Raw genomic sequence first — 15186 nt, forward strand, 5'->3', positions numbered from 1 at the left:
GCTTGGAACCCCAAGGCTTCAGCCCCATGCGGAGGGGCTTCGGCTTTCTGCCCTGGGCCACAGCAAGTCTAATGCCAGCCCTGCTTGGTGGACCCCCTGAAACCATCTCAGGCCATGCAGTGGGCCCTAGACCCCTGGTTGAGAACCAATGGTATAAAGCATGTTAAATGTTGACAGCAAAAGGTCAGTTATGTATTCATTTTGTATCAATATCAGGAAATGCAAATTGTACTACTGTGCCAGCAATTAAAATACCTGATTCTTGTAGAGCAGTGTAGGGATTGTCTTGCAGACTCTCAGGGGAATTACTTTTCTCCATACTATGCATGCATGTTGGAGCATGCCATCCGTATTCTTGCCATTTGTGCTAGTTTGCCATGTGTTTCAGCTGATAGAATTGTGTAGATGTAAAAAAAACCATAAGTCATATGGAAGCAAATTTCATACTTCAGGTAGAAAGCTGATTGCCTACAAGGATCGGGGGGGGGGGGGGGACTTTTCCCCATCAACATATTGCATTGCACAATTGGCTTGGTGAATTATTATTTTTACCACCCTCTGAAGGCACTGGCCACTGATTATTCAGAGTACCAGATTAGCGAGACCAGCCATCTGAGCTGAGCCAACATTTCCTATATTAATACAGTATTGAAATGATTACCAATGCTGTATTTCTACAAGTTTTAGTTTTTTGATTACCACAGTAGTACAGTACTCTAAGCCTATAAATTTAAAGTGTAAATAAATTATATCAGTGGTTTACAGTAGGTGTAGGAGGACTTCCCCTAATATAGCTGTAATGAACTGCACCGAGTATCAGAAAGTTCCTGTGAGTAATTTCCTTTCACCATCTATTGATTCAAGTTTGTCCGGGTAAGTCTTGTAGTTAGGAAGGCTCGTGGTTATGAATGACAAGAATTTTCAAAAGATCAGTGTTAAATAAGAATTAATATTTACATTTTTGTTGTTTATAAATGTATATTAATAACTTGTTGTTCCCCAGATCTTCACATTCTCACATAGGACTTGAAAAGCAAATCGCTGACATGTATGCCAGCAAACATGATCCATTTCCTGAGAAAGGAAGTCAGGGTTATCCACACACCCTCCGCACCTGTTGTGGAGTACATATGGGAACACTTACGCTTAACAGCTTTTCAGAAATGATAAAAGGGTCACCTTCATGTAAAACCTGCAGTAGTCCCCAGTTCCTCAACTGAACAGCAAAATGCACAAGCCTGCAGAGTTACATGTCTGAACAGGCAGTTGAAATATAATTTGCTTTGAATAAAACCTGACAAACTAGTACATTTTTCTCTGGAAAATTAAGCTAATCAACCAACAGGAATATTTGGAGATGTTTTCTGGGTCTCACTGTATTTGGATTTCATACAGGAATGGTTGGTGGTAATACCCCTCGGCCTGCAATGCCATCTGGAGACTGGGGTGCCCAGGGTTCTGCTGTGAGGGTAACCTGTGCTGCTACAACCAGTGCCATGAACAGGCCAATCCAAGGAGGTATGATACGTAACCCAACAGCCAGCATTCCTATGAGACCCAGCAGCCAGCCAGGCCCAAGACAGATGCTTCAGTCTCAGGTCATGAATATGGGTAAGCCCCAGTGCCTTACTGTAGTATATTATTTTGCAATTACTGCTTTGTATGATTAGGTAGAAGGTAACATCTAGCTTCAAATATAGACTTGATTTAAATTGTGTTGAGCAAGTTAGAGGCTCCCTACAGCATACAGGGGAAATATCCTGCTCAACGAGGAGAGAGCCTGTATAAGGTGTGTATTTTAATGTTTGTCACTATGTCGACAGTTTTTCTGTCTTTCTTTAGCCGCACAGAGATATGTGACCAAAGGAATAGGATAGGAAAATTTTCTAGTTTATGAAGAAATAAGGTTCTAAAAGAAAATATATATTTTAACACTTCCTTTGTGCTAGGTCAGTACTAAAGCAAGCACCTTTGGATACAGATTGCATGTAGAATGCTTATACCCTTTGCACTAGTCTTTGTTCATATTTGCATTTGTTATGTCATTTCAAATGTAGCACCATACTCATCAGTTTGTATTTGCAGAGTTCTTTTGATGTATGCTAAACATAAAAAAGTGAAAGATTTATTGACCAGTAATTTCATGATGCTTTGAAATTGTTAAAGTGCAACGAGAAGAAAGCAAAGTCTTAAATTGGAATGATGGTTAAACTGAGACAAAAGATCTATTGTCTACATGCCTCTTTACAAATGAAGATGCTGACAATTTTTTGTTCACTCAAAGCAAATATAACTTATTTGAAAGCACCAACAGTAAGGTAAAAAGAAAAGGAGGACTTGTGGCACCTTAGAGACTAACCAATTTATCTGAGCATGAGCTTTCGTGAGTTACAGCTCACTTCATATAAATTGGTTAGTCTCTAAGGTGCCACAAGTCCTCCTTTTCTTTTTGCGAATACAGACTAACACGGCTGTTACTCTGAAACAGTAAGGTAGTGGCCCTTCACTATTACAGATGTTTGATTGCTTTTTCTTGTTTAGGGCCATCTGAACTGGAGATGAATATGGGGGGACCTCAATACAGCCAACAGCAAGCTCCTCCGAATCAGACCGCACCGTGGCCGGACAGCATCTTGCCTATAGATCAGACATCTTTTGGTAATCAGAACAGGTCAGTCTTACTGGCAAATCAAAAAGTCATATTCTACAGGAAAACTTGGAGATCCACATTTTGTGAGCTTCATGGGAACAAACACACTTTTAATGTATGTAGTGCATGCTTTCAGGGAACAAAATAGTCGATTTATGCTTTTTTGACATTTATATGCCTACAATATGCATTCATGACTCAGCATTACCTCCAGTTACTCCTTCTGCTGGTTAGGCCATGTGTACACTGAAAGAATGTATGCCTCCATATTACATCAACTCCCACCAGTGGTGCAGAAGCACAGGTGATGGAAATAGTGCAAGAATTAATATAGGCAAGACTCTCTGCATTTTTTACCATCAAGTCATGAAAACTTGTAGGTGAACAGGTGGAAAAGATGCCTGAGTCCTATTTACATTAGTGGCTTACCATGAGTAGCGACTATAATGTTGCTGTCTGTTGCTCTATATGTGGGTACTACTGTTTCTAGTGTAGATCACCTTTCAACTTTTGGGGAGGTTTTTTTTTATGTGTATGTTTTGTTTTAATCGGGCTAGAATCCTGTCAAGAGCAGGAGAGGAAAAATGAAGCAAGACTGAAAGTCTCTCTCTCCCTGGGTTAAATAACCTCAGTCTGTTTTCCGCAGTACCAAATGCACGATTACAGTCTGATCAGTACATATTAAACTCATATCTTTTTACTTATTTGTTACTATACATTTCATATAGTGCCATAACAGTGCATGGGGCTTTACAGAGATTTTAAAAAATCACATTCTCTGGCACGAAAAGGTTTACAGTGTAAATTAAATAAACATAGAACGTGCAGATGAAAGAGGAACAGATTTTTAAATTGAGAGTGAAATAGGGCAGGATAGGAGAGGAGCACAGGGAAGGAAATCAGCATGGAAATAAGTCGAAAGAAGTGAATTTTGAGGAATGATTTGAAAGCCCGGGGAAAAGAACGTAGCCTGTGACTATTTCAGAGTGTGATGTGTACACCCTAAACGTTTTGTTTTCTTGCTGAAAGTTGGCCATGAAAGATTATTTATAACTTTAACTTGGCCTTAGTTCCAGTCTTTCCTGATGCTTTTCCCACTTTATCATGTTTTTCCAATAGATCTCCCAATGCTATTCTCCATATGCTGTAGGCACCTTTGACATACCTTAAAAGTAGGGCTGTCAAGCAATTAAAAAAATTAATCGCACAATTAAACAATAAAAGAATACCATTTATTTAAATATTTTGGATGTTTTCTACATTTTCAAATATATTGATTCCAATTACAAAACAGAATACAAAGTGTACAGTGCTCACTTTATATTTATTTTCTATTACAAGTATTTGTACTCTAAAAAACCAAAAGAAATAGTATTTTTCAATTCACATAATACAAGTACTGTAGTGCAAACCCTTTACCATGAAAGTTGAACTTACAAATGTAGAATTATATACAAAAAAAACCTTCATTCAAAAATAGAACAATGTAAAATTTTAGAGCCTGCAAGTCCACTCAGTTCTACTTCTTGTTCAGCCAATCGCTCAGACAAACAAGTTTATTTACATTTGCAGGAGATAATGCTGCCTGCTTCTTGTTTGTCACCTGAAAGTGAGAACAGGCATTCTCATGGCACTGTTGAAGCCGGCGTCACAAGATACTTACATGCCAGATGTGCTAAAGATTCATATGTCCCTTTATGCTTCAGCCACCATTCTAGGGGACATGCGTCCGTGCTGATGACGGGTTTTGCTCGATAACAATCCAAAGCAGTGTGGACTGATGTGTTCATTTTCATTATCTGGGTCAGATGCCACCAGCAGAAGGTTGATTTTCTTTTTTGGTGGTTCGGGTTCTGTAGTTTCTACACTGGAGTGTTGCTCTTTTAAAACTTCTGAAAGCATGCTCCACACCTTGTTCCTCTCAGATTTTGGAAGGCACTTCAGGTTCTTAAACTTTGGGTCGAGTTCTGTAGCTATCTTTAGAAATCTCACATTGGTACCTTCTTTGCATTTTGTGAAATCTGCAGTGAAAGTGTTCTTAAAATAAACAGCATGTGCTGGGTCATCTTCCAAGACTGCTATAACATGAAATATATGGCAGAATGTGGGTAAAACAGAGCAGGGGACATACAATTCTCCCCCAAGGAGTGCAGTCACAAATTTAATTAATGCATTATTTTTTTTAACAAGCACCATCAGCATGGAAGCATGCCCTCAGGAATGGTGGCCAAAGCATGAAGGGGCATCCGAATGTTTAGCGTATCTGGCAGGTAAATACCTTGCAATGCCGGCTACAAAAGTGCCATGCCAAATGCCTGTTCTCATTTTCTGGTGACATTGTAAATAAGAAGATGGCAGCATTATCTCCTGTAAATGTAAATAAACTTGTTTTTCTTCACGATTGGCTGAACAAGAAGTAGGACTGAGTGGACTTGTAGGCTCTGAAGTTTTACATGGTTACATAACTGCACTCAAAAACAAAACAAAAAATATCTACACTTGTAAGTTGTACTTTCACAACGAAGAGATCGCACTATAGCACTTATTTGAGGTGAATTGAAAAATACTATATATTTTGTTTATCATTTTTATAGTGCAAATATTTGGAATAAAAATAATATACACTTTGATTTCCATTACAATGCAGAATACAATATATATGGAAAATATAGAAAAATATCCAAAATATTTAATAAATTTCAATTGGTATTCTGTTGTTTAACAGTGTGATTAAAACTGTGATTAATTGCGATTAATTTTTTTGAGTGAATCGTGTGAGTTAACTGTGATTAATCGACAGCCCTACTTAAAAGTACTTCCAGCAGAAATATCGCTCCAAAATAACTAAATCACAGCAATGTCGTTGGATATGGCCAACAAACCAGGGAAATAAGCTAAAATAATTCTATATCCATAAAGTCCTGCCCTCGCATTGCTCCCATTTGTAAACATCTGAGGGAGGAAAAAGGCTGCACTTTACAGCATGTCCTGAAGGCAATAGATTTGAACTATTTAGGACCAAGAGAAGAGAGTGAATTCTGAGAACATGGGATCCCCAGAAAATGCCCTTCCAGCAGCCTTTTCCTGTTCTTACCTGTGGGGTTTCAGCTTGAGCTTGAATGTGCTGATCTAAAATGTGGCTGTATGGCACAAGGTGAGAGGCAGCCTCTCTGTTAGCGATTTAGGTCTTATATGCTCAGAACCAATGCCTTAAACTCCACTGGGAAACCCATAAGTGATCTGTGTAGATAATGACACACAGATTGGATACACTTGTGGCAAGATACACAGTTAAATAAGGTGTCTGCATTTTGTACCAACTTCTATTTCTGGATACTTGTAATTTGTAGTGTCAGGTAAAGCATGCTGCAGTGGCCTGATATTGCTATGGTTAGGATCAGCAGGTAAATATATTCCTGTTAGAAGGGGATTTGTGTTTTTTTTAATGTATTATACATAGTGGGAAGCATTCAGAATTTTCCTGTTTCTGGTACAGTAATTGATAGAGCATGTTTTCTTAATACTTTAATGATAATGCATTGTGCTACGAGATAGGGAGCCCACAAACAAGGGAAATGTTCACGTATTTATCAAATGACTTTCAACTTGTGCTGGCCAGAACTTCCACTTTGGAATCAGGACTGGAGAATGTCATTGTCATTACTTATTTAGCGACATAGATATATATGTCTTCGTACAGAACCCAATACAGACAGAGCATGGTATCTTGGTTCCATTGATGTCAATGGTAAACTCCCATTGACTTCAATGGAGACAGGTTTTCATCCAGGCTCCTTGCCCCTAGCAGATTACAAACTGAGGGCCCAATTGATGTGGAACACCCTCACTAATGTGCCTAATCATTTCATAGTTTACTTCTTTGGCAGATTGTTGCTCAGCTACAAAGATTAGCCCTTCATCTTATTGAAAAATAATGATCTTCAGTTTCAATAGTTTACTATTGAATTTCATTCAAATAAAAGAATTATGTATATTGTAAGCTTCAGTTGTGAGATAATGGGATATAGTTAGCATTTGAGTCCAGATCCAACTTCCCTTCATCTTTTATGTAAACTATAGTTTTTGCTCCATTTTCTCCAGTGGATCTAAAAGTCAAACAATTATTTTATATGTTGTAATTAGGAAATTGTTTTTTATTGCATCATTATTTGGCAATCCCCTTTCATCGAGTTGGGGCTTGTTTGCATCATCTCTTGATGGATTAGATTTCACAGTCTTTATATTATTGTATGTTATCTGGGACAAATGGTGATCTGCAATCTACATAATAAGGAAGCCAACTAGTTGTTTGTCAAGCAAGCACTGAGTTGTCTTTTTTTTTTTTTTTAAATAATTTGATTAGTTATTATCAGGAATCATATGTCATACAGTTTGTTACAAAATTAATTATTGAGAAAAGAATACATTTGTATAGATAAGAGTTGAGCTTAGCATCAGTGTGTACAAAATAGATGAATTATCAGTAAGTAATTCTAATTGTTTGACATTCAAAGTTTTGATTTATTATTTTTGTTTTCTCATTGTATATATTCATATCCATTCACAATTTCTTTTTTAATTTTGGCCACTCCCATTGATACATTTTCCAGGAGTGCTTTATTTTAACAAGGTCACCTGTTGAGTTTGATATCAACTTGGATAAAGGTTGTAGGATTTTTCTATTGTTTTTCTCCTGAAATTATTTCTAATTCTATGGGAGCACGAATGTTAGTAATTTTCTTTATATATGATTAATAAGTTTATATTTGTGCAGTGCTTGAAAGTTGTAAAATGCTGTTTAGTGTATATATGTGTGCTGTTTAGTATATTTTATTACTTTGCTGAGTGAATGGGTATCCAATTGGTCATATTCCCTGGAATATGTTTTTTTTCTCCGATGTGTAGTCTGGCAGTATTTCTCTTAGCCTTCACTGTGGCGTGAAAATTAGATTCCTACTGGCAAATAATAATTTCGTTATGGAAGCTAACATAATGCTAACAGTGTTTCTATATCTTCTCAAAGCTGGGTGCATGGTGAGGTATGTGCCAAGAGTATCACTGTATAGTGTAGATCTGTTCCCCGCGCCCCCCCGCCCCCCCAAGTCTGACAAAAAGCTTGCCATTGACTCTCAGTAATTGCCTTTGACAGGACATTCCCTTGCAATATGTAAGGTAGTGCCTCGGGTGACCTTGCAGTTCCAGCAGGCTGCATCCTCTGTAGTGTGTTTGCATATGTCTGTAAGCTGTAAAAGGTCCTGTAAAATTTCTGTGTGAATTACCCAGAAGAGAGATGGTATTTAGATGGAGCTGAAATGTTGTTTCAAATCCAGTTTTATTTCTAAATAAGTACGATCTTCCAGTTTGGGGATAAAACTTCCTCCTGCCTTTGCAGCTCTAAGGGTGCTTGCCTGCCAAGTGCAGTTCCACTGGATGGAGAACAAGATTTTGGAGAGTCAGCACATGACAGAATGCCCGTCTCCTTGGTATCCCCATTCTAAGGCCCAATTTGATCAAGCATTAAGCATGTGCTTAAGTTGTCACTGAAGTCAGTGACACTCAAATACATGTTTAAAGTTAAGAACATGCTTAACTGCTTTGCTGAATCAGGACATATACATCCCTGCAAAGTAAAGTTTTTTAGCCTGGGCAAGAGTGGTTGTTGATGGATCCACTGCTGCATGGTTTTGTTACCTCACAGGGAAGGGGGCTGTTGCCCCAGTGGTGCTGTTGCCCCTCTGTGACATGGAGTAGAGCGGTGGCTCTCAAATATTTTTACTGGTGACCCCTTTCACATAAGCAAGACTCTGAGTGCGACCCCCCCCCAATAAATTAAGAATACTTTTTAATGTATTTAACACCATTATAAATGTTGGAGGCAAAGCGGGGTTTGGGGTGGAGATTGATGGCTTGCGACCCCCGCATATAATAACCTTGTGACCCCCCGAGGGGTCCTGACCCCCAGTTTGAGAACCCATGGAGTAGAGGAAGTCTTCCTTTGTTCTCTTTGTTGGCACAAAACTTGAGCTATTTGAGCTTGGTATGGTGAGTTGGGGTGAATTTTACCCTTTGACTGTATGGTCTGATTGGCAAGGGTGATGAATAAGAGTGAGTGTGGTTCCACTCTTAAGGAAGCTTTCTATAATGACTTTGTCCTTATATCTGCTCATGGTAGTATCTTTAATCTAGTGTATGTAATTTGGAGTTACTAGTAAAAAAAAAAATTAATTCCTTTTCTGTTTGTTTAGCTAAGTGATTTGCGTCTATCTTCATTAAATAGATTCTACATTGACTTCCATATTCATTTGTTGATCCCATTCTGTGAAGTTAGTTCCGAGAAATATCTCTGGCAGTATTTGTGTTTCCTTCTGATACATGCATGCAACACCCGGTGACTTAAGGGAGAGTTGTATAAGTGTTTCTTTGGGTATTAAGCAGTGAGAAGAAGTTACCTAAGAAAATTTGCAGCTATGGAAATCATTGTCACCTGTAGTATAAGACTCATTAGCTCAATTTGTGAGAAATAATCATTTATCCACATGAAGTGGGTACTCTTCGTCCAACACCTGTTTACCAAAGTTATATTCATGTCTTCACAGGCAACCGTTTGGCAGCTCACCAGATGACTTGTTGTGCCAGCATCCTTCATCAGAGTCACCAAGTGATGAGGGAACTCTCCTGGATCAGCTTTATTTGGCACTAAGGAATTTTGATGGTCTAGAAGAAATTGATAGGGCTCTCGGAATACCAGAATTGGTTAGCCAGGTATACTTGATACTATCAAATTCTAAATTACTAGTTAAAAAGTTGAAATCCCTTTAAAGTGAGAGAGGTAAAGATTTATGTGTTATACACACACACTGTCGGTTTGGAAAACAACAAAATTTAATGTTCTAATAAGTAAAAAGAATTTGAGTGTAGCTTTAAAAATTGCCAATATATTTAATTGTAAAACAGATTTCATGCAAGTTAGTTCCCCCTTTATTTAAGTGCCAAGACCTGAGTTAAGGGCTCTATATTCCACCTGCAACAGATGATTTCGTCATAACCACCTAAAACAATATTGGTTTAATGTTAGAATTGTGCCTACATGCCTTGCTGTAGTGGGCCCTTAATCTGTTCTTTTTCCCACATTTGTTTTTAGTAACTTTGTTAGTTCTTCTCAAATACAAAAATGTTACACAATGCTAATTAAAATAATACAAATAGAAATATAGTAAAGGCTTAGGAAAAAATAGGACTTGGTACTTGGCTCAGCCTTGTATCCAATTTTTTAATTCAAATTACATTGTCAAAACAGTCAGTCTTGCCTGTATAAATGTTTAACATTCTGAGATGGGTTAGTGCTTGTGGCTCATCTGTGTAACCGACTATGGCCATTTCTATTCCCATTTGTCAGAACTGTACCTCTGAAATAACCCTGTATTTCAGATATGACCTTTGTCTTCTCTGCATCTGTTCCTTTATCTGTGGACTCTGAAATGGTAAAATAGGGTCAATAAAATCCTGAACGGGACATGAGAAAGATACACCTGTGGATATCTGATAGAATACTGAGTACAGTGCTTCATTAGGGACAAGATTTTGGTGAACATTTCATTCAGTGAAACTTTGATTCTGTATTCATGAGGAGTTCATGTAGTAGTGAGTAGCCTCAAGAGCACTACCAAAGAATCAGTGTGAAAAAGAACAATTTATTTGAAGAGAAATTGTATGAATTTCTTACTAATGAGTGTCTCCGTGGAAATGGTTTTAAGACTTCTACAGATTTAAAGGAAACTATGACATTTAAGGTTTCAGAGTAGCAGCAGTGTTAGTCTGTATCTGCAAAAAGAAAAGGAGGACTTGTGGCACCTTAGAGACTAACAAATTTATTTGAGCATAAGCTTTTGTGAGCTTCCGATGAAGTGAGCTGTAGCTCATGAAAGCTTATACTCAAATAAATTTGTTAGTCTCTAAGGTGCCACAAGTACTCCTTTTTATTAAATTTAAGATGTTAACAAGAACAGCCGCCTTTGAAAGTCCTAGCTTTTATTGATAAAATCTTAATCTTCACTAGGATTTTTAACCTCGAGTTAATTGATTTCCAGGGTAAACTACTGAGCAGTCTAAGGTAAACTTCAAATGACTGTAACCTGGAACAAATGTTTGGGGAATGTTCAGAATAGCCTTTAGAAATGCGTCAGCAGCCTTGCGTTAATTGGCAGTCGGTTAACTTGAGGTAAAAAGCTGTTGTGTAGACATACCCAAAGGAAGTTAGGTGCTCATCCCTCATTAAAATGAGAACTGAGCTTTTAATTGCCTTTGGCTCCTTTGAAAATCTGAGACATTTATATTGCAAATGGCAACTCCACTTAATAACACTGAAGATTTTTTTAAATCTAATTTGTCTTTCACTATTTGTGTATTTGTTACTCTTTGAATTTCTTCCAGTTTCAGTGATAAAAATAGGCTAGTCCTCACTGTTTAGACTCTCTAGTCATTTTCACTTTCAGTTCTCCTGCACTAGGACAGTGCTGAGATGTTTGCACTGAAAAGACTGCAGAGAATTTCTCCTTCCATTGCCATGGTTTTTTGCTTGTTTGTTTTTTTTAAGTCATGGAGACAATTCTGTTGATCTTAAGTTTTGTTTAAACAATCAGTTAAAAAAAATTACCGGTCTTTTTGGGCAAATTTGTCTGTACAGTGTCCCTTTAATAATGGAAGATTTTTGTGGGAAGACTGGGTTTTTAGTCTGGAATAATACCATTCAGAAGTATATTTTACTATGTGTTTATATACATTTGGTTTGTATGTTTCTGCAGAGCCAAGCTGTAGATCCAGAGCCATTCTCAAGTCAGGAATCCAACATCATAATAGAACAAAAGGCACCAGTTTTCACTCAACAATATGCATCTCAGGCTCAAATGGCCCAGGGTAGTTATACACCCATGCAGGACCCAAACTTTCACCCAATAGGACAGCGGCCTGGTTACGCAACACTGCGTATGCAACCTAGGCCTGGTCTCAGACCTACTGGTATAGTGCAGAACCAGCCAAATCAGCTGAGACTTCAGCTTCAACATAGACTCCAAGCACAGCAGGTATTCTATGTTTATATGTTATCTACCACTGGTTAAGTCAGATTATAGTAATTTAATATAGAGTAAATACATTGGATTTAGCTAGCTCTGAATAGTCTAATTCTTAAGTGTGTTCCCTATTATATTTATTCCTGTTGAATTCCACTGTTGAAATAGAAATATTGGCCATAATGAATTTTACAGAGATAATACATAGTGTCTTTATTCTCCTTGTTGACCTCTTCTGCACTTTTACCAGCTTGTCATTATCTTTTCTATAATGCAGAAAATGTGCCCAGTACTCAAATCCTGGTCTCACTAGCCCTTTATGCAATGCTATAATGATGTCTTTTGATGTATGGACTTTTTTTCTGTTCAGTTGTATTCAGACCCCTAATCATATACTTGTTTTTTGAATTGCTGCCAGATTCCTAAATGCTTTCTTTTGTCATTGTTTCAAGTTTGTGACCATTTTAATTCACCATTCCTTGTGCCATATATTGTGTGCTGATATAAATTTAAAAATCATAGAATTGTAGCGCTGGAAGGGACATCGAGAGGTCATCTAGTCTAGCCCCCTGCACTCAGGCAAGACCAAGTAAACCTAGACTATCCCTGAAATGTGTGTGTCTAACTGGTCCTCAACCTCCCTTGCAAGCCTGTTCCAGTGCTTAACTAACTTTATAGTTAGAAAGATTTCCTACCTTCAGAGGACATGGAGAACAGCTGATCACAGTCCTTTTTATAATAGCCCGTAACTTATTTGAAGACTCATATCAGGTCCCCCTCAGTCTTCTTTTCTCTTTATAAACATGCCCGTTTTTTTTTTTCACCTTTCCTCAGAAGTCAGGTTTTCTAAACTTTTTTTTCATTTTTTGTTCCTCTCCTCTGGCACTCCCTTAAATTTGTCTACAATTTTCTTAAAGTGTGGCACCCAGAACTAGACACAATTCTCCCGATGAGGCCCCAGCAGTGCCTAGTACAACAGGACAGTAGACTCTCATGTCTTACACAGAACATAAAAATGTCATGCACATTACATTAAGAACATTTCCAGCGTAAACATCATGATAAATTCTAGCTTAGAGAAAATGCTAATAGTTTAATTATAGGCACATAAGAGATAGGAGTTATAAAGGCATTGCATTTGGAATTTCTCAGACTGCTATACCATATAGATCATATGGCATATTGTCTCCTTGAAGCATGAGGGTTTTTTTTAACATTAATGGGAATTGGGCAGCTAAAATAATGAATACTGAACTGAGACTGTCCACCAGAACCTGCAGAATTTGTGTTCGTATTCCTTTTGCATGCGGGTTCCCTTGTTTAGCATTCTTCTTCTACCTTCATTTTCGTTTTGTTGGTTTAGAATCGCCAGCCACTGATAAATCAAATCAGCAGCGTCTCCAATATGAACCTGTCTCTGAGACCTGGAGTACCCACACAGGTGAGGGGGCTAGTACTGTAGGTACTTCTGTTTTGTTCACTGCATTTTCCACTTGTCCCAAGTTTAGTTTATACTGAATCATAGACTCTTCAATTTAAATACATCAATAATACATAGTATATACAAGAAATGATAAGGCAGAGACTGTAAACAAAACAATACAACCCTAAGTTAGAGTATTTATTTCCATATTTAAAAAACAAAAACAACTTGTGGAAGTTGCACTCCTAAGGTCCTTTTTCACCACTAACCTGTGTGGTAATTTGGTTCCTGGGAGTGAGGAAGGAATGGTGACAAATCTACATTTTAACCTGAGTTCCTCACCTCATAGGGAAAAGGCAATTTGAGTGGAACAATTCGTTCCAATGATTTGTAATCTTAAACTTCTAGTACTAAAATTATGTGTGTTAATCTCTGTTTCAGTTTTGAAATTCTTCACCGCATGTCAGAAGTAATGCTAGGAATTTTACCTTCTGTCTGATTTTATAGCTAGGCACATGGTGCGGGAAGGAACTTGAATTTTACGAGTCATTCCAATAGAGATGCCTTTATAGTTAACATTATGTATTAATTCGCAGTTATCATTTTTTCCTACAGGCACCTATCAATGCACAGATGCTGGCCCAGAGGCAGAGGGAGATACTGAGCCAGCACCTGAGGCAACGACAGATACATCAGCAACAGCAGGTGCAACAGCGGACTCTGATGATGCGAGGACAGAGTTTGACTATGTCGCCAAGCATGGTGGCCTCTGGTGGCATACCAGCAACCATGAGCAACCCACGGATTCCGCAGGCAAACGCACAGCAATTTCCATTTCCTCCAAACTATGGTACTAGACGTACATCCCCAACACCTTTCACCAATTCTTTCTCCCCAGCATCCCCCAGTCCTGGATCTTAGCTCCTCTTTCATAGCTCCTTGCATGGCTCCCAGATGAATCTAGTTAATGAGGGAATGATGGGAAATATGAGAGGACACTTTGGGCCTGTCATGAGTCCCAAAAGACAGAACAATACCTGCCGGTTTCTCAGCTCAGGTACCACCTTCTCTCTGAGTACAGATCTTCTCTGCTGAATGGCAGAAGTGTGTGTATATACACTCAAATATAAATATTGTTATGTTTATACAAAGGGGCTTGAAAGGTTTTGGATTCTGATCAAAACAAATAAATCCAATATATACGCCAGCAGTGGAGATGAATAAAAATATGCTAATCGTTGTCAGTATTGGTGGACAGAGTGAAGTTGTGTAAAAAATCATTTAGAAGCAAAACTGTTCATAATCCCTTTGTATCATCATTATATTGATTTGGTTTTATGTGTTGATCTTGAGAGATTAGTTAACATTAGGTATGTAACTTCTAATATTTTTGTGCATATATTAATGTCAAATTAATAGCTTTACTGTTGACTTTTAGTTAATTGAATTTACCTTAGTATCAGAAAAGACTTCCCCCTCCCTATCTCCAAACTTATATGCATATAGCAGCCAATGTCATTATGCCCTTGTGTTTAACTAAGCAGTCTTCAGGTTTGTTCTGGGGGCAGACAGGTCAGAATCAGCTTGACCTTTCCTCTTCCCATGTAACAGTTATAGGTATTATGTGCATGTTCGGCTGATGTAACTAACAAAAATTCGTTCTACCTCATGCTGAATTTTTTTATTTCCTGTCTCTTGTTCGATGTGTTATTCTTGACATCCGTTTCTACTGAATAGTATATCATACCTTTCATCCATTGATTTCAAATTGCTTTACAAAGGTAACTAAGCATTATTATCCCCATTTTATGATGGGGAAACTGAGGTATAGAAAAGTTATGACTTGCCCATGGTCATGCACAGTGTCGGTGGAAAAGCTGGGAGTAGATCCCACGTCTACTGACTCCCAGTCCAGAGTCCTCTTCACTGGACCATACTTCCTCTCTGAGCATTAAACTATCTATTTGTGCATACAGTATAATCTGACAAGACAGTTTCTGCTCGTTTTTTGGGGAAAGAAATACCCTGTGGGAGGCTTCTTTTGA

The 15186-nt window shown here is 38.0% G+C and overlaps 1 protein-coding gene across 15 annotated transcripts in view; it reads left to right on the forward strand.

Annotated features, from left to right (window-relative positions):
* Window positions 1-15186, forward strand: part of NCOA2 (nuclear receptor coactivator 2) — a 259281-nt gene that overhangs the window by 230251 nt on the left and 13844 nt on the right. For all 15 annotated transcript variants that reach the window (XM_073330891.1, XM_073330882.1, XM_073330888.1 and 12 more), the window contains 6 exons: window positions 1396-1611; window positions 2542-2671; window positions 9247-9412; window positions 11452-11730; window positions 13082-13159; window positions 13757-13991. In XM_073330891.1, coding sequence (XP_073186992.1) covers window positions 1396-1611; window positions 2542-2671; window positions 9247-9412; window positions 11452-11730; window positions 13082-13159; window positions 13757-13991 — 1104 coding nt within the window. The remainder of the gene's footprint in view (window positions 1-1395; window positions 1612-2541; window positions 2672-9246; window positions 9413-11451; window positions 11731-13081; window positions 13160-13756; window positions 13992-15186) is intronic.

The sequence above is a fragment of the Lepidochelys kempii genome, chromosome 2 (genome assembly GCF_965140265.1).
Source record: "Lepidochelys kempii isolate rLepKem1 chromosome 2, rLepKem1.hap2, whole genome shotgun sequence".
NCBI classification, from domain to species: domain Eukaryota; kingdom Metazoa; phylum Chordata; order Testudines; family Cheloniidae; genus Lepidochelys; species Lepidochelys kempii.